This window comes from Xiphophorus hellerii, chromosome 7 (genome assembly GCF_003331165.1).
Source record: "Xiphophorus hellerii strain 12219 chromosome 7, Xiphophorus_hellerii-4.1, whole genome shotgun sequence".
Taxonomy (NCBI): domain Eukaryota; kingdom Metazoa; phylum Chordata; class Actinopteri; order Cyprinodontiformes; family Poeciliidae; genus Xiphophorus; species Xiphophorus hellerii.
In genome coordinates, this window is record NC_045678.1 from 7,980,843 (window position 1) to 8,005,087 (window position 24,245).

At 38.8% G+C, this 24,245-nt stretch overlaps 1 protein-coding gene across 2 annotated transcripts in view; it reads left to right on the forward strand.

Annotated features, from left to right (window-relative positions):
* adcy5 (adenylate cyclase 5) overlaps window positions 1–24,245 on the forward strand; it is a 77,688-nt gene that overhangs the window by 17,116 nt on the left and 36,327 nt on the right. For both annotated transcript variants that reach the window (XM_032566910.1, XM_032566911.1), the window contains exons 2-3: window positions 20,651–20,800; window positions 21,392–21,513. In XM_032566910.1, the coding sequence (XP_032422801.1) occupies window positions 20,651–20,800; window positions 21,392–21,513 (272 nt within the window). The remainder of the gene's footprint in view (window positions 1–20,650; window positions 20,801–21,391; window positions 21,514–24,245) is intronic.

A 24,245-nucleotide genomic window follows, 5' to 3' on the forward strand; every position in this document is an offset into this window, starting at 1 on the left:
GACACGAGAGTTTTTGGTAGAACCACTGGATTTATAAAGAGGAAATATAAAGAGCTTTACTTATTTATTTACTTGTTGGGGTTTTAATCCACCCGGTATCTTATTTTAACTTGCCTCACATCTTTGTAGGTCAATTATTTCTAGTCCCCATTAGAAATGGGGACTAGACCAGCATATATTAGCTAATATGCTAATAGCTAATTAGCTAATGCATATTAGCTAATTAGCTATTAGCTAAAAAGCATTAGCTAATTAGCTATTAGCATATTAGCTAATGCATATTAGCTAATGCATAGCTAATATGCATTAGCTATGTAATGCATAATAATTTTTCCTACGTATTTTTCTCCGTTTAATCTTTCTTTTGTTGAAAAGAAAGATTAAAGATTAAAGTGACGACCAAGAACAAGGTGAATACAGTTTTGTTTAGAATTATGAGACTCTTGGTAAGCAAATGATTGAGAAACGACGTATAAAAGGGAATTTTGATTGTTCATTAAAGGGGGGCAAAGAGGGAAGAACGCAAAATCAACTTTTTAAAGGAGTTTTTTTCATCAATAAAAATACCTGGTGATACTTCCATTCTTTCGTTTGGGAAACCTTTGAATCTCCTTCTTAAAGAATGAGAGGCCAATTTCAAGGTGTTGAACCGCCCCTTCATATAACAACGTTGACGTTAGAAATGACTGGTATTTCATGAAACAAGTCCCACTATTTGAGCTTCTTTTAATGATGCGTTTACACACACTACACTACACTGTGTGGTGCTCCAGTGTACTAGCTTTCCCACCTCAAATTTGCAGTGCTTCAAATTTAAGGATATTTTTGCACATTGTTCAACGATTCAGCATCATTCTTTTGGCCTTGAAAGGAAGATTTTCTTTTTTTATTCTTCTCTACGTCGCTGTGTGTTTACGTAACAGATTGAAAGAAGACGGGCTGTAAACAAGGTATAGAAATACAGTGTTCATATTAAAAGCTCCTTTTACCTGTAATACTTCCTCTGACTTTATAACTGAACACCTTACTGATACTGCCAGTAACATTAAGCCTTAGTCATTCTGTAATAGCTTCTGTGCTAAAGAATGTTGTTAGCATGACGTGTTAGCGCAGGTGTGTGTGTTTTTTTTGGTCATTGCTCAGGCTAGTAAAGCTAAAAACGTGCAGAAAATGGGTTTGTGGTCGTGTCTTGCTAAAACTAGCAGAATACCTAGAGATGTAGTATTTGTATATTTCTTAATTTAAGCTTTATATTGACGTTATTTGTTAGTTTTCTTCGATTGTTCACTTCCATCTTTATTTTATGGGACTCTTTTGAGACCTTTTGAGACAGTAGAAGAAGAATAGTGATAGAGTCAACTCATTTAACTTAGATGAGCATGTTTGGTGTCTTCCACTTAAAAAGCTTTTTAGCTGATAAAACATGGACACCAATGTTCACATGCAATTTTTACTTTCTTATACCGACTTAGCATTTTAAGAGGCTAAAATATATTTTTTAAAAAGGAATAATTTACGGACATAAACTGCGGAAAGAATCACTTCTTGGACTCTGTTGTTTCCCTCTGGGAATACTTAATATTTTGCGTCGAATGATAAAAGGCTCACAAGGAAATCATTTCAGAGGTCTAAAAACTGGCAGAGGGGGAAAACCGACATTCATGATGAACTCTGAAAGCCTCGCATTTTTTCTTCTCTAGCTTGTCTCCATTAAGTATCTTTCTTTCTCCCAAATGTATTTTTTGTGTTAGTTTGGAGTTTTCTTCAAACAACACTGTCATTGGACTACTTTATTGGCTACATTACACTAAACACATCCAGTTACTTTTCAATGCGGTTAGAGAAATTGTGAAAATTCAAGAGTGTAAATAAAAAAACAATCAAAATACAAAAAAGATTTTCGGGCATGTAGCAGTCCTGCCTGTGATTAAAGGCAGGAAGACTTTAAAATCAATTCATATGCACTTACAGACAATTGATGCTGAAATACTGAATGAACTGTTTGCTATGTTTTGCGTTATTTGAACTTCTGAGTTCAGGTGTGCAAAACAATGTAGATATAGATTTCTACTTGTAAGTCTCCTTGCTCTGGTATTGAATCAAAGGATGACACATAAGAAGGTTTGTTTTAAATTGAGCTGCTAGGAAAAGCTGTCACCGTCAAACAACCATTCAAAGTGTTTTGGTTGGCCCATCTGCATATTTTTAAAGGTGCTTGCAGAGTAAACCGTCCCTGAAACGGGCCAGTTGTAGCTGCGATTCTGTCCGACGGCCCTCCGGTTTGTTTTGGCTCGGTGCTGAGGAAACCGCGGCGTGGGCGTGTTTGATCACTCAGAACATGTCTGCTGGCCCCCCCATCTGGCTATCAGACACCCGAGCGCAACAGACGGGCAGACGCAGAACATCACAAAGCCGGTGTGGATTAAACTGTGAACCAAGGAGCTGAGTGTGAGGCATGTGACGCACGTTCATAAATTCAGGCAGAGGCAGGACACCTATTCAGTTCTCCTGCATCTTTATTTTCCTGCCAGATATAAGAAATTCACTAGTGCTATAGCTAACAACAACAACAAAACGATACCAAGTTGATAAACATGGAAATTAGAAGAACCTCAGCGGTATTTCTTTTAAAGTCTACCATAAAATATTCAAGGCAAAACTGCTCACTCTGCCAGAGGCGCCCGTGCCGTTTCAAAACCGGACTGACTTTTTTTTGGTTATATATCCGATTTCCCCCACGCCCCCACTCCAAACATCCTTATAAATTTCACATTTGTGTTTTTCTCTCTTCTAAACCCAACATAAAACATCTTTCCAGTACAGAAAGTTTTTCCAGGAACCAGCGTTGTTTTCTGAGACCTTATTTTCCCATCGCATCATCTTGGATAAAAACAGATTGCTGTGGTCCAAATGTAACCCCTGGAATCAGATGTTTAATTTTATTCTGGAGCTTTGGAGTGAGGATCCTACCCACTTTTGATTGGTTGAATTTTCACGGCCTTATTTTTCAGTCACACTCCTCTGCAGGCCACTTAAACCGTTCCCTGTTTTTACATGTAATAGCCAAAAATGTTTGGGGGTTTTTATTGGGATTTTATAAACCAAAATAGATTGGTAGATTATTGTGAAATGAAGTCAAATTGAATGATTTTCAAAAAATCACTTGCAAATACGAGTCTGTGCCTCTTAAGAGCAAGTTGACCAAACACGTAAATTACACACAGGTTGACTGTATTTGGGCAAAGTGCTTCTGAAGGCAATTAGCTGGACCTTGTTTTATTTAGGGTACTTTAAGTAAATGGGGTTAAATACTACCTACTCCTTTAGGTTCATAATTATGTGCTAGCTTCATCTCAGCCTCCCAATAAAACCCGCTGATGTTTGTGGTTGCAACATGAGCTTATGTTGAATAATACAAAAGGATATTAATAACCCTCCAGTCTCTAATGTTATTGGGTTCAAACGTTTTGCTTTAGAATATCATTTATTTTGCAAGGCACAAATAAAAACAGCCGTAACCCTTGAGGAATGAATTTTGTTTACTGATTTTTTTCTTTCTTTCACAGACTTTGTTTATTTCTGTGAAAGATGGCTGCTTCTGTGCATGCAGCCATCTGTCACGGCTGCTTACTTGGAGGGATATTTGTTTGCATTTTAAAGAGACGTTCATCTCTGCTCTTCCACGGACGCCGTGGAAAAGGAAGTGTGCAACAGTGAAGTGCATTTCAGCACAGCTGCACCTTTTGCACGGAGCTTGGAGCGACTTTACATAAGTGCCTTCATAGGGTTGAAGAGTTACGGCTTGCAACTGTCTCTCAACATCGGCTGACATCATTTGCTTAAACTGAGCTGCCGTCCAAACGGATACGACGAACAGCCAAGCGGAGATTAAGGGTTCAGGGTGATAATGTACTCTTGAATGAAGGTTCGGGATTGCAAAAATGGAAACTAGCCATAGACTGCACAATGGTTTAAGCAATCTTTTGATTGCATTATTTCTTCAAAAGAGGGAGAATTATTTTGTTCTGTTTCGATCGACGGCTATCCCGTTTCTCTGAACTCCTTTTGAGGTTTTTCCTTGGGCTTTTGCTGCTTTTCCTCTCGTCTCGTCTTCCAGATTTTGCTCCTGAACACAGGAGAATGTTTTACATTGCGTGTTCGGGAACTGAAAGGAAAGAGAGGTAGAGTTTAAATGGATATGTAATCACATGATGCCGAGAGTTTATCCAGCGGATCGATCAGAGAATTGCCCTCAAAGAGGCCTTCATATACTCGCTTGCAGAAATGTTACTCAATTCAGTTGTACTTTTCATCTAGTTCAGTTCCAAATTTAGCTTCAGGGACCAATCATGTTTCTCTAATTGGTGTCAAATAAATAACAGAGGAGTTGTGAAATTCACGTGCAGCATCAAAGGGTCAGACGAGGCATGCCTGGTATGTTATGTTTGAGGCTTGGTCCTTTTCCCACTGAGCTAGCTCTCTCTTGACGAGCCTTTTCCTCTCCTACACACTTCAACCGCTTGTTTTCTTTTTAATAGGAATGACCGATACCGTCTAGTACCTCCAGTTTCATCTGCAGAGGAATCTTTTTAGCAACATTAAATGACGTTGGGTGGAGACGCAAGACGCACTGTGTTCGATCGGCTAATGCACGGATTAAAAAGTGCTAAATATAATAATAATGAACTGCTGAAACACCTCCTCTGGCTGGCTTTGTGCCATCAGCAGGAGCTTTCTTTTCTTTTTTCCCCGTGTAGAACTAAGGAGGAGTGATGACGGGGGAGAAAGCAGCTGGTTTTCCTAAACATCGAGGAAAAGAGGCGAGCTCTGAGGAAGAGGCAGTGATTTGTCTGTATCATCAAGGTTTTGCTTTGTGATTATTCGGTGAAAGGATCAGCGCTGCCACACGGGGAGTGATGAATCGTCGGGTTGCTCTACAACCTTGAGTGCAGCAGGTTCAAGCGTTTTGCTGCGGCAGCAGCAGTCGGGGTTCAGGAGAAGAGTTGGCATATTTTTTTTTATGACATGACGATTAAAATGAATGAACACTGATGTATCAAGATAAACATCCTTCTAATGTGCATCTTTTAAGGCTGTGTTTGACTATTCAATCGTTCTGGTGAATTACATAAAAAAAATTACTTAAACGGATTTAAATTACGGTCTCCATCGTGTGTGCTTGTCGGGTTTTGTTCCTGAAAACAAGCCTCAGATGGACATTCTTAAGAGATTGGAAACCCCTCAAAAATATGAAAGCCCCTCTTTTGGAAGATGTTTGTTTCAATTTTTATTATTATTTTTTAAAGTACAGAAATGCTTTTGCAACTTGCTGGTTGTTCCTATTTGCTTATACTACATTTCTATATTATATTATCATTTAATTATATATATATATATATATATATATATATATATATATATATATATATATATATATATATATTTTTTTTTTTTTTTACACTGCCTTCGAGAGTTGCTGTTTTTTAAAATTTGGTTGCGAAATTTTCTTGCACAACGACTACAGTAGAAGCTTCTAATGTATGTGCGCTATGTGAGTGAAGCATCAAAACAGTGTACTGGATGAACTGTCATCAAACTAGTAAAATTCACAGCTGATAATTCAATGGTTGATGAGATCAGTGGCAGTTGTGGTGGGCGATATGGCTGACTCCCCAGGGCGCCACTACCAAAAGGGTCGCACACCAGTTACGACGCAAACGGGATTTCTGTTTTTCTGTCTTTGCATTTCCTGTTGGAACCCTGTGTGTGTTTGGTGGTGGCAGAAGGGGGCGCTCTCTCACTGAAACGACACAAAAAGTTACAACCTTCTCTCTAGTCAGATAACAGCCTCAGAGGATTTCATTTCTGCATCTGTTAGTCAAATTGTAGCCTTCACCTTCAGAGCTAAAAATATGCCACATGTTTGCCTCTTGGTGCTTTCCAAGATGAATGTACATATATATATATGCAAATACATGCAAATATCTTTTTAATCTTGTTTACATATGTCCTTTTAACTCCAAAGATAGTGTGACCGGCTTTTTGTTTGAAGTTAAAAACATGATGTTATACAAACTTTAAAATGGGTAACGCTAACGTTAAGCAAAAAAACAACAACACATTGTTTAAATATAAGTTCTGCAAATGGGAATACCTTGAATACGAACTTTAGTTGCCGTTATCTTTAGTACAAAGAAATAAAGTTGACATTGGCATCTGTCTTGTAGTTTGCATGTGAAGTACTTAAGTGTTTGACAAGAGCTGCATCATGTTCAAAGCAGCTTCAGACTTTGAAACTGAAAACTTTTGCTGTACTAAATTTGTACTTTTGAAAAGGTTTATAACTACCTTATCCCTTTCTAGAGCTTTATAGACTTTTCCTAAATAAATAAGTTTTTTTTCCCCTTTCAGCTAATAAACCAGGGTTTTTATTGAGGAAAACTAACACTTTCCTACTCATGTTTATGATTTCAGCTGCCAAACTTATTCCTAATTAACGTCTAATTTTTGTTTTCTACCTTGCCCTCATCATCATAAACCACATACTGTAAAGCTGTTCTTTATTGTTTTGGTTTTATTGTGAGGTGTGCCAGTAGTGACCTGCCATATTTTATAAGATACAGTCAGAAACAAAATAATGTTTTACTATTATTACTTTTACAGTTGTCACTAATAGCAATATATCAAAAATATCTGTTTCTCGTCCATATTACAGAGGTATTTATTGCAGTATAAACACTGTTCCTCTCCCCCAGTAATTATTCAAATTGAGTATTCCTGGACTATTGGCCCTCCCTGTGAACAAAACATACGCCCACACAGAAACGCAGCTAAAGCGGTTTACACATTTCAAAATCTATTTGGCCTTTTAGTCACACAGTGCTAACTATTATAGCCCAGGATGTGTTGGTATAGCTGCAAACTGATTCGGTGTGTTGCCGAAACAACCACTGACACGTACAAAGGCGTCATAACACTGTGGTGAAAACTATGAATTTAAATGAATTTGAGAGGAGCCAATCGACGTGAATTCATCCCGTTTCCCTCTAACCAAAGCAAATTTAACCAACTTACTACAACCTGAAGGGTTTTTTCTGTGTCTATGAAGTACGCGTTTTATGATCACCTGGGAATTCAGTGACGCTTGGAAACCTTTCAACAACACTGGTACAGGTGGTGGAACATGATTTCGGAGAAGAGGGCCCAGAAGTGCTCTGCATGTTTTCCTTTACTTGTTTTTGTTGTCGCCATTGACTGCTGATCAAAACTTTAGCTGTATGCGTCACTCAAAAAATGTGACTGCAATGTTGAGGTAGGACTATATGTTAAGTTTAGCTGCTCGGGATCTAAGATTCGCTCTTTATTTTTTGTTTTGTTTATTACCTATATCCTTCACCTGGCTGGTCTTTAGCTAAGTTACTTATCCTTTTTGTGATAAATCATCAACCCTTAAGTTCAAAGAGCAACTTGGGTTCAACAGGTGCAGAGAACCTTGGTTTGATGCATTGCCAGAGGAATTGTCTTCATCTGCTTCAAGATGACTAATAAACTACTTGCTGCATTGCTGCTACCTTGTGGTGGCTTTGGATTACAATGGATACCTTAAATTCTGAATGCCTATAGCAAGGCATTCAGAATTTAAATAAAACACTCAACGCTGTTTACTCAAGGCGAGATGAAGAAGAGCCATTTATTCCATGCGTGTCTATCCAGGAAACTAGGAAGCATATTATCCATTGATGCATTGTATACCCAACAAGATTCCTGGACAGAAAGTGGTTCATGCCAAGGATAAAACCCCCCAACACAAGCACGGGGATGTGGTATATGTAGTCCAGTTCAAACCTCAACTGGGAAGAGTGAACTCATAGGATCAAGAATGGTTTCATTTACATCTTAAAGATCTTGCGTTTCCTACACCTTGTTTGGAGACAGCAACATGTACATTTTGGCAAGCGGAAGACAGGTGGTGAGAGAGGTGTGAAAGAAACCATTTACATTAAACACAAAAAACCCTGAGCAGGTGGCCTCAGATTTCTTCCACCTAACCCACACCCCTAACTCGGCTCCCAAAGTGGTTTTACAGCCATTCTCACCTTGGGACATCTGAAAAAAGCATCTCACACGGCATCGTCAAGGACATGTTTGGATAGTAAAGCAACAGCGACCCAAACCTCTAGCCGATTAGAGATGAGAGCTTTTCACTTGTATATCCTAACTGCCTGATGACTGACTTCAATGACCCTGTTCGGATGATTGGTCTGATTGCAGACCAATCAGACCAATCTGATTGGTCTGATTGGTAATCATGTTACTTCTTACCATGATTAGAAAGGAAGACGTATTCCAGATCAGCTAAAACATTTTCAAGGAACAAGAAAGGAAGTCAAGTTTCCCTTAAGACGGTTATGTCCTGAATGATTAACATACTTCAATCAGGTTCCTGAAAACTCAAGACAATCCTTTGAACTTCTCTGGTTACTTGAATTGTTGGTGAATTTATCAACTTGAAAATCCCTTACCAACTCTAGCATGGATTAGATTTGAGGTGTTCTTCATTAACACTTAAGAATGTGGCTTGAAGTATCATCACCATCCCTTCCTTCTTTCATCTCTGCTCATTATTTTCAAATCGTCTGGGGCTGGTGCCTATCTCCAGTGGTCAGCGGGGAAAGAAGTACCTCACTTTCTTTACAGGTTACCTGTCACGGACGTACGGCAACTAAAGCTTAGCCAAGATGTTTTCCCACCCTTGGCATTGCTTGACCTTATATTTGAGAAGCAGATCTTTGGGCTCTTTGCTATCTCATTTCAGATTGCCAACAACATTTGTTGTTTCACAAATAAGAGGGTTTCCCGTTAACTTTATCTATTCGTTGTCAATCCAATAATATTTGACCCGAATTAAAACACGACATCAGGCGGACAAATCCGCACAAACCACTACAATGTTCACTGCAAACTTAAGATGCACTTGATTCACTGCAAAATGATCACATGCAATCCAAACTCAAGATCACACCAAACGGGATCGGGTCTCCGATATTTAAGATTAACAGCGACATGGGATGTGAGTATTCAGGAAGTGACCCAAAGACAAACGGAGGACAAAAACAAACAAAATGAATGGAAAGTTGTTAGCCCACCCTCACAAACACTAAGGGGAGACAAACAATCCAAAACTGGGCTGACTAACAAAAAAGACCATCAAACTCTAAAAGACAGCAGGAAGCAGTGATATAACTGTAAATGCTTATCAAATCACTTTAATCAAGTCAATCTAAAACACATTAAAAACACTGCATACCTGCATCGCATAAATCAGCACTCTAAAGTCAAACTTGATGTAGTAGATCTGGTGCTGCCCTACCAAATAAAAACAATATAAAAAACAAAAACATACAATGCAATCTGATTAAAAGAGACAAATGTATAAAACCTACCTGCGGTGTCGAACAACCACACGCTCAGGTAACGCTCCCACCGGAACGTCACTAATTGTGTGGCCCTGTATAAAAACACCATGTCAGCACAAACTTACTTAAGAGAATCAATTTAAAACAGTTTTCCTCCAAACCTACCACAGCCAGTAAACAGTGGGACGCGTGGGTCCAACACACACCTGGTCTCACACACAGGAAATTGGCACTTGGCCACCATTCCAGCTTCCCTTTTATGGAAGCTCAGGCTGTGGAGGGAGCGACACCTGGTGGTGCCGCCTGTTACATCTACCTAATCCTGCAAGGCGGGGCTGAGACGGATCACCCAGTATCTTCCAAGGTAGTGGTAAATCCTTTATGCTAGGGCTGAAACGATTCCTCGAATGATTCGAGTACCTCGATTATTAAAATTCCTCGAGGAAAATCTATCTGCCTCGAAGCTTCGTTAATTTATGTTTTATTATTTAGCGCGCCGTGTTCCGCCCGGTCAATATTTGTGGTGGGCAGCGCTCTCACTTCTGCCTCTGAGTGGTTGCTAAGGGCGAGGCTTCGAGGGACAAATAAGTATTGTTAAACTCTGTGGGGCGATGCTCGGAGGACGACAGGTTTTCTGCGATCAGAAACGCATCGTCAGCATTTAAGAGTGCATGAGAGAGAGAGATCCGATTACTTCATTAATAGTAAAAGTATAATATAGAGTACTCAATTGCTAAAATATTCTTTTACAACAGCCTTACTTTGTGCTCTGTGCAAACGTTGAGAACTGACAGTGTTGCGGGATCTTGGTACCGTTCACTGCCTCTGTCTGCATGGAATTATTGCAGTTGTGAATTTTCTGAATTTGTGATGTCATGTGAAGCCAGTTCACCGTCTTCTGGCAAGCATTGCGTGCATTGAGGTGAGTATTTCAAGCATACTGCAAGACTTAAGAACACTCTATATTAGACAGCCATGCAGTGGTTGTGTAAAATGCAGTAGTGACCAGAAGCAGCTACATGTCTCGTTTTGAGTTTGAAATCTCCAGATAAATCAAACACTCCACAAAGGTAACAGTAAGAATGATAAATTATTGGTTTATTCATCATTACATGTTACATACAATAGACTATTTAGAGGAAGCTTGACTTAGAGCTAGTCAGAGAGAAAGAGGATTGGACATTTTTTACAAAAATGAAAGCTGTCATGTTTAAGCTATGCCTTATCACAGGTTTTTGTTAAATTTTCTCAGCTAATTTATCAAAGTTGTTCTTTTTTTCCAATGGTGCCAAATTTAATCTTTACAATATATTTTTTCTCCTCTTAGCAAGTTCTGCTTTTGATTTTGAAAAGTTATTTTGCTTCCTGTGAGAGTTTTTAAAGCACTGAGAGTGAATTCATTCGAGTGCCATGCTGCAGTCCCGTTGGCCGTCAGACTCTCGCTCCAACGTGGATTCTATATTTGGTCAGAAGAATCTCGGGTTAGTCGGTGTTCCTTTGCTCTTTTGAAGCACGAGATAAAAAATTAACCACGCTTCCCCCCCCCCCCCCCTTCTCGTCTGTGAGCTTGTCTTTCTTCTTCAAAGGCATGACTCACAGAATGACCTTTTAGTTGCCACGAGATTCCCATCTCCTGTGAGGCATCGGGGCCACTTTAAAGCAGCTAGGTGACACTGTTGAAAATATCAGCGGCGGAAAATGTCTTCTTCGGTTGTCAGAAAGCTTTGAGGAAAGAAGTCGGATGCAATGTTGAGTTCTGTTGTTTTATTGACTTGTCCTCCGCTGTTTGGCGCACAAGGCGCATGTAGGTTACGCTCCTCACTTGTTCTGTTGCAAACACGAGGCGTGACTCGTATCTGACGTTTATAATGATGTGTAATGGGATGTTATCAAAATCATTTTTTACAATAAGTGGAAGGAAAATGCATTTAATGAGCTTACATATTCTGTTGTAACAACAAATAACATTTGAGTAACTTTTTTTTTTTTCCAATTTGTTTTTGGTTTGCCGTTACTGTCACTAGATGGCAGTAAGTTCCACCAGTAGGAGCTTTAAAGCGATATCGGGTATACCAAGTTTATCCTCTTAGCAAGTTCAAGAGCAAGTTCTGTTTGTCCCATTTAATAAAACAGCTATGGAATCTATATTTTAAAGCAATGATAATAAGTAAGCATGATGTAACCTGCAACTCACAAAAACAGGTTAATTAATTTATACTATATATATAGGAAGTTGGGCCTAATCAGAAGATATTAAATTCTAGGGAACCCAGGTGTGAGCAACAACAGAACACACAGTGTCTACAAGAAAAGAGCAAATATTTAATATAATAAACAATTGTGGATCCACATTTAAAACAGACAAACAAATACTGCGCGCTTTTTAAAAAAAATAAATAAATAAATAAATTGAATACTTCAGTCTCCAATGAATTAATTCTTCAGTCTCAAAGTCTCTCAGCTGGTGACCAGTCGGGTTACTATCTACCCGTGCGCCTGGTCCTCTGGGCTGGGGCTCGCCATCCAGTTTCAGGTGAAGAGGGTCTTGGAATCTTTGGCCCTCCAAGCCAAAAGTGTACTGTACACACTCCAAAAAAAAAACCCTGACCTATAACAAGGCCAAAGTAAAACATTTTAGCACATAAGATGCTATTTAATCATTTCTCAAGTTCTTCTTATTTTTTTCTTTCATGTTGTATAACAACAAGTTAACAGAACACAATTTTTCCAACATATTAGTAAAACTAAATAGATTAGCTTATATGTGGTAAAAAAAAAAGAATATAATATACATTCAATCTTAAAATAAATGCAATTACATAAACCAAATACGACATACACAACAATAACAATACAAAATCTTACAATCAATTTTATTTTATAATTTAATAGGTATTTTAGCCAATTTTCACCAAATTTACTTAACCAACTGCCGAGCGCGTGCGATGACTCACCGATGCTCCGAGCTGTCAACGGCTATTTTTCGGGCTTCAGCTGTTCACGGGGGAAACCCTCCGAGATCTAATAAAACCGAATGTAGTATTTTGAATTATATATTTAGTGAATTTATATTAATATTGTTTTCCTTACCAATTTCCAGATTCGTCAATTTCTTTCTACCTCTTTACGGAAACGACCGTCAGCTGTTAGCTCTCAAGCGTTCGCAGCGAAACAACCGTCAGCTGTTCTCAAGCGTTCTGAGCGAAGCAACCGTCAGCTGTTAGCTTTCAAGCCTGTCTGCCGCGCTCCGAACGAAACAACCGCCAGCTGTTAAAAAGGGGCGGGACGATCAACCCCATTGGCCGACACGAAACCAGACCGCGCCAGCCATTGGCTGCCTAATCTGTCAATAGAAGCTAACACTAAAAGCATATTTCACATTTTTTTGAAGATTTACGTAATTACCTTTTAGCTATTTTGGTAGAATAAGACATTGAATCAACATCTATTATTTTTTTCTTGTGTTTTTAAACACTGGGTTACAATGAAATTGTGATTAATAAACTTTTAGATACATTTCTGTAAAATACTTACTTGAACCCTTTCAGATTTCATCATTACATGGCAAAATCCAGATATTGAAGCGTGCTTTGCTGAGTGGTCATAAAAAGCTGCCAAACCTTTCTGTTGTAGAGTTTGACTGATGCAAATGCATCAATTATGGAAATTGATATTCATTTCCATAATGAAATATCAAATGATCAAATAATGCTGATTATTACATCTTGTATTCATTAAAGTTAATAAGTTCTTTTTACAGCACTGTAACTCTGTTTGCTACTACTTTATTGAGCAACGCATATAGGAATGAGTCCATATTAATCACATGAACACTCTTTTAAATGACTGCAATCCGTTGTGCTCATTCGTTTGGGTGACATGGTCGCAGTTTGGCCATTTCTACAGCTTTAATTCACAAACCTAGAACACACACAAACTGTTCTTTGCTAAACAACTGAAACCAAGCCTCTAATAAAGGTCCTACATTCGATTTGAGCAGAATATTCGTCAGGTCGACTCGGCGCCCTGCTACCTATTCTGTGCACGCCCCATGCAGATGGGTTTCTTAAAAAGCCATTAATACACCAGCTGACAGCTTTCGAGGTAAAATCCTGAAATAAATGGACAAATAACTCCAGGGGGTTCATGTGAGAGACGTTCAGTCCCTGGCACACTGCCTTGCAGAAACAAACTGGCAGTGGGCCGCTAGCAGTCATCAGCATGCAGCACATGATCTGCGTTTGTCCTTAAAACACACAAAGTGCCCCAGTGTAATACCCAGCTGTTGGGGCGAGTGGTGGCACAGTTTTGATCAGATGTAATCAGATGTAAACGTAACAATAGACCAATCATTTGTCGATATTATGTTCAATCTTGATAAAGATTTTATTTTTTTCCTGTTAGACTTTTTTTTTTTTTTTTAATCTGACTACTCTGCTCTCACCTCACCGTTTCAGTGTCCAGCACTACTTCCTGCGTTGTCAGTCAGAATTCGAAGGCGCTTATTCTCCGTTTCTGGGGCCATCAGCTTGCTTCACATGAAGGACGTAAGCAGTAGGATCTGGTTCGCCCCCGGTGCCCCGTCCCAACCTCCCCCAGCGCTGCGTTGCATGCCGGCAGTTTTGCCTGCTCTCTGCTGGAAACCATCTTGTCTTGTGCTTTGAACTTTAATAACAGAAGCACTGTTCTCGACGCTGCATGTGATTCACTCCCAGCATATTTCTACAGTTTATACTAAATGTTTTCCAACGTCTCACACTGCTTTCATAAAGCCCGTTAATCTGTGATGCACTGGAAACCACAAACACGCCATCAGGCTCTTTGCTTTATTCTTCAATAAAGAAGATTGTTTGAAAATGACATTAGATGTGGCAGAGTCTAACTCGCGATACAACAGGCAAGTTTCAATCTCATCAAAGTTAGCAGTAAACTCTTCTTACTATCAAGCATTTTAACAGAAAAATGGTTTGAAAGTCATCTTTTTTACCATTTGCTGTGTGGCCTTCAGTACGTAGAAATGCTCTGCAATATTTATTTGTGGTAAAGTGTACAGTCAGAGGAGAAAACTGAAATTCTGGCAGCATTTTTGGAAAGGCAACGTCTGCTGTCAAATGTTACTGTGATGCTTGGATCATCTCTTTTTTTCAAGAGAATGAACGCGCAAGATTAATTCATATTTCAGCGGTTCTGTAAAAAAAAAAAAAAGGCAACAGTGAATGGAAGCGGGCGAAAGTCTCACTAAGTGTTAATCTTTCAACAAATAACATGGTTAGTTTTCTGTTATTCATTTGGTCCAGATGCTCAGAGTTTTTAATGCTTTATTTCAAACATGATCTATAGGATTAGCCTAATCAGAATACTTGCTGTGCAGTCAATTATTCATTTCTTTGCAGAAGATGAAATTACTGTGCGTCATTTTTCTTTCTTTTGCTCCTTTTTTTATTTCAGGTGGCCGGCTACAATGTTCTGTGAGTAATGGTATATCTGTGGCGTGGGCATGTTTCTACTGACTGAGATAATATCGTGAGGTTTACTGTTTTCACCTTCTATATGCAATTAATGCAATTTGTGAGACAAATTGATATGCGTCACTATCAGTGGTTCTCTGTGTGTGTGAGTGTGGGAGATTTGAATTTCTACACATTATTTTATTATTTTCATTAACGCATCTGCGGCACAGGTTATAGAAAGTAAGACTGCCGTGTCTTTTTGCAGCTTCACATCAAAGAATAACTGAATCATTTTTTTTTTTATCTTCCCAGAAATGTTGGCATTAAAACACCACAATATTTTGTCGTCCATATCAGCGTGCGCAATATTCACAGTGCAAAAAAGAAAAAACAGCACAGAGCTGGAAACCATATTCTAAGTGGTGTGATCTTGTATTGTACATGCTAATGCAATGGTTAGACAGTTGGCTAAATAAATGACATTTTCCCGTAATGTTCTAGGTCACACAGTGTAAGAAACAAAAACAAGAAAGAGAGGAAACGGTACATAACTAGCGTATTCTTCCATCAACTCTTTGTCTTGAGCTTGTTTTCGTTCAGTAATAATTCTAAGTGATTCCTCTTATCCTTGTGCAACATCAGAACTGGTACGTCACCGTGCCTGGATGACAAGTTGACAATCGTAGTTTCTGACATAATCTTAAAATGTCCAATGGCACCGAGGACGGCAGAGGTCTGGAAAAGCCGCATCTGCTACTGGTCCTATTGGATTTATTTATTTTCTTTGCTTCTGGTGCCAGAGTGACAGAAATTGTAAACACATTGACTGTGCAAGTGCAATTGTTCACGTCATGGATCCTACTCACATTCGACCTTCTGCGTAATCTTGTGCATAATGGCGCCCACGCTCTCTGGTTAAAGAACATCCACATTAGAGATTTTGTGACAAGTTTCCATCCTTTACAAAAAGTCTAGAAACCTTTTGTAACGTTTCTAAATTTTTAGCTGATTTGAATTTGTAATTTTTTTTTTTTAGCTTGGTGACATAATCTCACAGAATGAGACGTTGTTGCAAGACATGATCTTGCCTATTAATTATTATTTTTTAAATCATACTAAATAATAATGAAGTTAAAATTTTCAATTGCCTTTAGCGTCCTAAATTACCAACAGGGTTAGTCAGTCTTCTTTGCATCTGAAGCTCTTCCCCTCTCAGTGATTCCTGCGTATTTGACATAATCAACAATAAACTCTGGTTTTCTTCGAGAACTCCGTCTTTCCCACTCAAAGCTCTGACTTTGTGTGGTATTTTTGTTTAGTTTTAAACTTTCTTCCCTTAGTTAGTGTCTAAACAAGTGTGCTGTCTGAGCAACCTGGTATTTAGCCTGGTGTTCTTGTTTGGGCATGTGAACCTCCACCTGTTTGCGCTTCAATATTTGTGGATTTTATTTTTTCTGGAATATTCAAAAGAAAATGCAGCCTGGGAAACTGAAATACCTCGGCGCAACACTGCTGGTTGGCGCTTTGCAAAGCAGCGGGTGGCTGTGGTTCCTGACGAATACCGTCTGTCCGCTGTATTAGTGTGGCGCATTCACTGATTGGGGAAAGATTGAACTTTTGAATTTCCAAATGGCTTGTCGCAGGCCAGGACTGATCAAAATGAAAACCTTGTGCATCTCCCTAGCATGCAAATTTCTATTGTGTGCCTCGAAGCAAGCGCTGACGCTTAACAAGAGAGACAAACACTGACAAGACTAAAATACCTTTTTTATTTTTTTATTTTGCCTGGAGTTTTGTGTTACATTTTCCATTAACTTAATCTCTCACCTGGGAATTTGTTGTTGTTTTTGCAGCAGCAGCGATTACTTGTACCAGCAAATTTGACAGAGAACGTCGCTTAGTCACATTTTCCTAATTTGCTGCTGACCGATTGAGAAAGTGTGAGCATTTCTAGGCTTCAACAATTTAAGCAAAACACGATGCCTGATTCAGAAAAATCATTCTCTCCTGTTGCGTACATGTTTCTGTAACGAGCTCAGACCTCACGGATTTTTCTGCTGCCTTGTGTGTTGATATATTTCTATGTTTGCACCCGGGGATTATCTCGGCCTTAAACACTATTTATTTTTTTGCCTCTCTGTGTTGAGGAAAAGCTCATGTGGTTTCTAAATAAGGCCTGAGTGAGCCTTTGCAGTATTCATAGAATAGGCCTGCAGCTGGGGAATATCTGTGTTGACCTGTTGAAAGACTTTATCTGATGCATGCCGTTTCTATGACAGCCTGTAGGCGGAATTCTACACGCACTCTGAGAGGCACCATGCACGGCTGCAGCAGAAACACATTCAGACATAAACTCTGCTTGAGTTTTAATCTCTGTATTAATTGTAAAGCTTTGCTGTAGTTTAATTAACACAATTATTACCATTACCCAAGTTCATTAATATAATTTTCTGCTAGTTTTCCATTTGAGTGTCAGACATGTTCAGTGTTGTCCCTCTAAAACCGCGTAGCTGTGCAGAGATGCTAGTAGCTGCATTTCCTTTACAAATGTGCACAAGAATTTGTCAATATTTCGCTTGAGTTGAAAAACACAATTCTGCATTTGCGGTGCTTTTTTATTAAAAAAAGAAATGCAATTAAATCACACAATATGTCGCACCATTCTCCTCATGCTACTTCCTGTCGTCGTCTTCGTCACTTCCTCCAGTAAACATCCGGTTGTTGATCACATGATGCCAAAGACGTGTAAGTGCAAAATATCTTAATTTTGAAACTGCCAAAAAAATAAAAGCACCTTCTTTGTTAGCTTGTGTGGTAGAGCTAAGATGGCTATCAGTTGTGCTAACCATCTTAGCGGCTCTGAGCAAACATTTTGCTCTGATTAGACATTCTTGAGAAACCATGACTTGTTTTTTTGTTTTGTTTTTTTTGCTTTTGTGAAAACAAAAATGGTTTTATTTTCCCTCCCCCAAATAGTGCTAAAACCCTGTCTTGCTTTTATAGTTAATACGAAGCATTTTCCCATCTTGTGCGGTGAGCCGTGTCGGTTTCCCACCACGGACCGAAAATTCAAAACAGCTTTACTTATGGAAATAATATGCAAGTATAGCAGTCTCAAAGTCAATGGGAGCCAGCTGAGAAAATAAAGAATATCATGAGAAATGAACTTCTATGGTCAGGCCAGTCTCTGGTGGCTTGACTTTATTTATCCAAGAGGTTCTTTATCTGTGAGTCAGTCCATTACTGCCAAACTGTTACTGATAAGAAGCGGGGAGAAAAATAGCAACAATAAATCAGTGCACCTTCTCTCCATCTTGGATGGTTTCTTTATCTTTCTAGGTCATGTCTCGCTACCGGGCGAGTCTTCCACCTTGTGCTTGATATCGCATGAAAGTCTGTTGGACGGGGATTCTGGGCTGGTTACAGACGTGTTGTGTGTGTTCGGTTTGTTCCCGGCCCGTGATCCAGAAGTGATTCAGCTGGCTGCCAAGCCTCACTGTACGGCTCTCGTTGATTAGATACGAAGTGTTGCAGCAGCTGGGCTTATGACAGCTTGCAAGCTAGAAACAACAAGAGCCAGGTTTGCTAAAAATAGAGCAAGTTAGAAAGTCCTGTTTTTATATATATATATATTGTGGAAGAAGGAATGTTGTAGTTCTGGTCATTCAGTTGTAACGGAGATCAGTCATCACGCTAGAAATGGGTGGAGATTTGAGTGGGTTTGGCAGTGGGCCCTCGAACATCCAGGGGTCCGTGGGATTGTTTTTGGTCATCTCTCTGTCTTCTCCCAACAATTTTGTTTTTCCCTCCAAATGAAGCTGAAAGTCCAGAAATGCTGCGAGTCATGTTATTTCAGTCAGGAGTTTTTTTTGTTCCCAGTACAGATTCAAGTGATTTAAAATTAGGAAAATGGCAAAAGATCGATACGCCATCATTTTTGCGATAGTCGTAAAACAACGAGTATGTCAAAGTTGCACGCTCTTTTGTGTTTTCCTTCTTTCATTTTGTCTTTCTGTTCCTGTATAGTAACTCCTCCGTTGTATCCACTCTTCCTTCCCACAACCCTTCTCTCCTTCTATCTTCTTTCCTTCTCTTTCTACCTTGTGTCCCTCCTTCCTTTCCATTTTCCTTCATTGTTTCTCTCTCTCTCTTTGTGTGTGAAATATTAAAATGACCACAAAGGAACAAGAAATCTAAAATAAAAAAAAGTACAAATTTGTTTAGAATAAATTGGAGGAAACCTTCCACCAATGACGTTCTGGATGCTATTAGAGTCGGCTTCTAATGAGACAGGCACTGTCTTGGATAAAGATGTTCGGACAGAAACGGTGTATCAAAAAAAAGAAACCCCCTGCAGAAGGTTGAGACGCCCCTGTCCCCTCCGGCGAGAGGGAGGCGAGGCGCACCGGTGGAGCCGGCAGAAACAAAGAGCTCTCTACTCTCAGTCGGAGGGAAAACAACTGCAGCGCGGGAAAATCCTGCTTCAAACACTTTGTGTCTCTCTCACTGCGGTTGTGGAGCTTCTCGTATCTTTGCTCTGCATATTTCTTGCCTCAATACACGGCTCGTAAAAGTCTAGTGAAGGGCACCTTTCTGGAAAACCATAGCTCTGGAACGGGTGCGCCACAGAGCGAACGTTTGGATGTTCGTGAAGTTTTACGTGTTTCCGTGTTGCTCGTCTTTAGTGATATTTTTGGCTGAACACAAACAGTTGGTAGGATATGTATATGTGTGTGTATATGTGTATGTGTTGCCTTGCAAAAATTAAAAGTCCGAAAGCTTTCACATTTTTATCACATTATAGCCACGAACGTCGGTGTGTTTGATTCAAATTTTCTGCGACACGTGAACACAAAGCACTGCATAAATCTAAAATGGAAAGAAAGTGAAAATCTACAAAGTGCGGTGTGCATTTGCCAATATTTCGTAGGTCTGAGCAGTTTAACTTTGAAGGTAACAGAGATTCTCAGTAGAACTTAGCTCTGGACTTTGACTAGGCCATTCTAATATATGGTAAAAATCTTTATTCTAAATCACACATGTCAAACTCAGGACCCAGGGGCCATATCTGGCTTTTTTGTGGCCATCAAATTTCAAAATTACATCAATGAGTCACTCCATTTTTGCTTTTTAACAAAAATGCAAAATTCACAAAAAAAAAATCGACAGATTCCCACACGTCTTGTGATTCTACTGCAAATTTTATTAAGAATTGGTAAAAAATAAAAACTTTGGGTTTAAGTGACTGCTGTCTCAGCCTTCCTTGATATAAAATTTTAGTCTGTGATCTGTCAGGGGGGTGTTAAAGTGTTAATTTGTTGAAATGTGAAGCTGGTTAAGGTACAGTATAATTTGGAGGATATGTACTAGCAAAATATTTCACTATCAGCTTTTTTTATACAATCTAATAAAAACAAAACATAAAAATACGGTTTTGACAAGTTGTTGGCATTCAGGGCGACCCACATGTCTTTGTGGTTGCTTGTATTTGGCTTTAATTTGTGCAGATTCCAACGTCTTCTGTCTCTTTATATCACTGTGTACAATAAATATATACGATTTTCAGAGTTTCATTAATTTTTTTATTTAATAACTGAAATAAATTTAAAAAATTTTTAGTCGTATTCTAATTGACTTAGATGCAGGTGTGTTGTAGAGGTTAGTTGTGACGAGCAGTTTTCTGATAGGCCTCATTTTGAGCAGTTCTGAACAGCTGATAGGAATAGAAAAACCAGCCGTTTATCCGGCGGGTTTCACTTACGTTTTTTCCTCCTCTTTCCACAGATAGTCTCCAACATCCTGGTCTTCTCCTGCTCAAACATTGTAGGAGTGTGTACGCACTACCCGGCTGAGGGCTCCCAGAGGCAGGCCTTCCAGGAGACCAGGGAGTGCATCCAGGCTCGCCTCCACTCCCAGAGGGAAAACCAGCAGCAGGTAGGCTAGCTGGAATGGAAGTACAAACTATCCTTTTTGTACTATTTTAACAAATTTTGTAGTATTTTACCAGTACAGTGACACGCATGTAAATTCAAAGCACATTACGTACGTATGTGTACTTCATATACATCACATGACGTGACGTTTTGTGGAATCCTCTTAATTTCCGCTTAGTAAAATGTATCATTTTTACAAACACAGCATATGGCCTGAAGTGAGAAACAGCATCGCTGCAGCTTCCACTTGTATCTTTTATTATTTGACTTTAAATCACGACATTTATTTCTATACAAATTTGAGATGTGCATAAATCTTCATAGTAAAGTAGCTTTTTTTTCTTTTTAGAATAACTGTTTGTTTGTTTAGGGAAACAAGTTATACATTTAACTTCCACAATTTCTAACATAGCAATGATAACATTGAAATTAATCTAAATAACGCCAGTAAATTGACTTGTAAAATTTGGACACTCTACTTGTTAAAAATCAAATTATTTAATGACAGTCTCCATCAACAAATCACAGCAGGAATGCGTTTGTTTATTCTCTGACTTTCACATCAAACTTACCTCTCTCTCTTTTTCTGCAGGAGCGCCTCTTACTCTCAGTACTTCCTCGTCATGTTGCCATGGAGATGAAAGCTGACATAAATGCCAAGCAGGAGGACATGATGTTTCACAAGATCTACATCCAAAAGCACGACAACGTCAGGTAACATCAGAGGAGCTGCGGCGACGAGGGGGAGGCCAGATGAACACGGATATGAACAAAGCATTTTAAAAAAAAGCTCATGTTTGATCTTCAAAAAAGGCAAAACATCAGCAAATATCAATTTATACTTCATGCTCTTTCCAGTAGGTAAACATGATGTTCAGAAAAAAACCAAGTGTCAAGGCATTTCGAATTTGACAAGCCTTAAAAATACACTTAGATATTCAGAAAATGCATCAGTTTGCAGGTCAAGCATGAAAATCAGCCAGGCATGTCTCAAACGACAATTGAAGAACATAAAAGAAAAGCATTTTTGAGCAAAATAATCTGTTTTAAATGGTATTTTATCTAACAAATGGCATGTCAGGAACGATGTCTACCCCCCTTAATAATCAATGGCAAATATTGTATTTATGTTACAGCGAGCAAAACCCTCTTGTTAATGCTGAGCAGCTTTTTGCACGTTTCCACTATTATTATAACTAGTAATCTTTTACAATGAGCCCCTTTGCTTTAATGTTGGAAGGCATCTTTGCCATCACCCTAATCTTTGACTCCCTCTATCAAATCCTGTTTAAATCATCAGTCTGGTTGGGTAACTACCAAGTCATTAGAAATATGTTGGTAAAATTCAAATTAGACCTCTGATTTCTACCTAAATTAAATGATGTCGACAGCAACATAAAAATATATAACAACTTTAACAATGCATGCAGTATAAATGCAACGCAACATGTTCTATTCAGAAAACTGACTATATAATTCTGATAAAAGAAAAAAAAAATCAATAGACAGATTGTACAGAATAAGTTAACCTTTGACCCTTTCTAGCTTCCTGTTTAAATAAAGATCACTACATATAACATTATATATTTTACATAATCCATGTTAATCCAGAATAGTGCAGCCCACCCACAGACGGTGGCAGACGAGGAGGGAGAAGTGCAGACGTTGCCATGTCAACATGCTCTATGGTACTTTTCAGAGAGTATTTTTCACCCAACTCTGTCCACAGCATCCATGTAGAGTGTAATGTGTGTCACAGTGTCATGAATATAAAGGGTGTTTTTAGTTTATAAGGAAAAAACAGTAAATCATATATGTTTAAGTTGTATTTTTAACATGCAAAATTAGTTTTACAACGTTAATGCCCAACATGTGACAACAAACTTCAACGTATGTATTAGGATTTTATATGTTGCACCCTTTGATAACATTTTTTCCCCTTTCTTTTTCTTTTCAACAAATATTTTAAATATATATGAATTCACCCTCCTTAAGAACTTGTTGATAAGATGGTATTGGGCGAAATTTCCCACCTTCACTGCAGCCTGCATTGCATCACTTAGGAAACATTTCCTCTTGACTATCATGCCTGTCGAATCCTAATCTTAACAGAAATTTACCACATGAACCAAATCTCAAATTCGTGTTGGACTCTGCGTCAATTGAAACAGTTTTACACTTCGCTTTTTCTTCATTTGCACTCATTTTATTTGGAATTAAAGTGATAAATTGCCAAATGCGATGCTCAATCGCGAATGTGTCGTGTTGGTAACTTCCTGTTCTGTACCACTAATGTGTTTTCTGAGAAATACATGTGCAAAACATGGTTTTCATTTCATATGGTGGGAAATTGACTCTTTCATCTGGCCAGTTTTGATCGGATGTTTTTTGTTTATTTATTCTCCTCTGATGTTCATCTTTAACATTTCAGTGAAGCCGTGTTGAGTGACTTTAGTTTTTAGTGCATAATATGTTTTTGCTGGCGCAATAAGGATCATTAGAGCTTAGCTGCATCACAGAGAATCCTTAAACACTGTAACTGCATTAGATGGATGGTTGGAAGAGAGGCGTCTGTTTGAGCGCCACCTTGTGGAGCAAGAAAACGGTATTGTTCTGGCCATCTTCTATTTATACATTACCACATAGCTCTATCAATGAAGTTATGCAATGGAGCAACAGGAAATTGATCTATTTCTGTATAAACTGCATAGAAGTGGATGAAATATGACCTAAACAACTGGAGCCTGGACCTGAAAATGCAGTTTGAGTTTTACTGCCTTTAGTCAGGTGGTACAGCGCTGAAAAAAATGAAGAGCCCACTGCACTGAAAACCTCCTGGTTATTCCAGCAAACATTGATTTCTGAACTCTTTCTGAGTTAAAGCATTAGTATTGTTGTTTCTAAACGAATATGAACTTGTTTTCTTTGCATTATTTGAGGTCTGAAAGCTCTGAGTCTTTGTCGTTATTTTTGATCATTTCTGCAAATAAATACAAGATTTTTGCTTGGAATTTCGGAGACATGTAGTCAGTATTTCATAGGATAAAAAAAAAAAACAATGTTCATTTTACTCAAACATGTACCTATAAAAAGTAAAACCAGAGAAACCAATCACTTGAAGTGGTCTATTTGTTTTTTCCAGAGCTTTGAAGTGCAGAACACAGTGGTGGAGGTTCATCTTCCATCTTCCATCACTGCAGCAACTCAAAATACGCAGCTGGAGCTACAATCGAGTTCAAAACATGCTCGTCTGTTGGAGTGGCCGAGTCCGGCGTTGACTTGAGAACTTGTTTCGAGGCTTCAGAATTGCGGATTGTAGACTCTCTTCATCAAGTCTGATTGAGTTAGAGCTACTCTGCTACGAATGGAAACAATTCAGCATCTTGCAAAAAGAGAGAGAGAGAGATAACCCAAAAACCTGAAGTATTAATTACTGTGACAGGAGA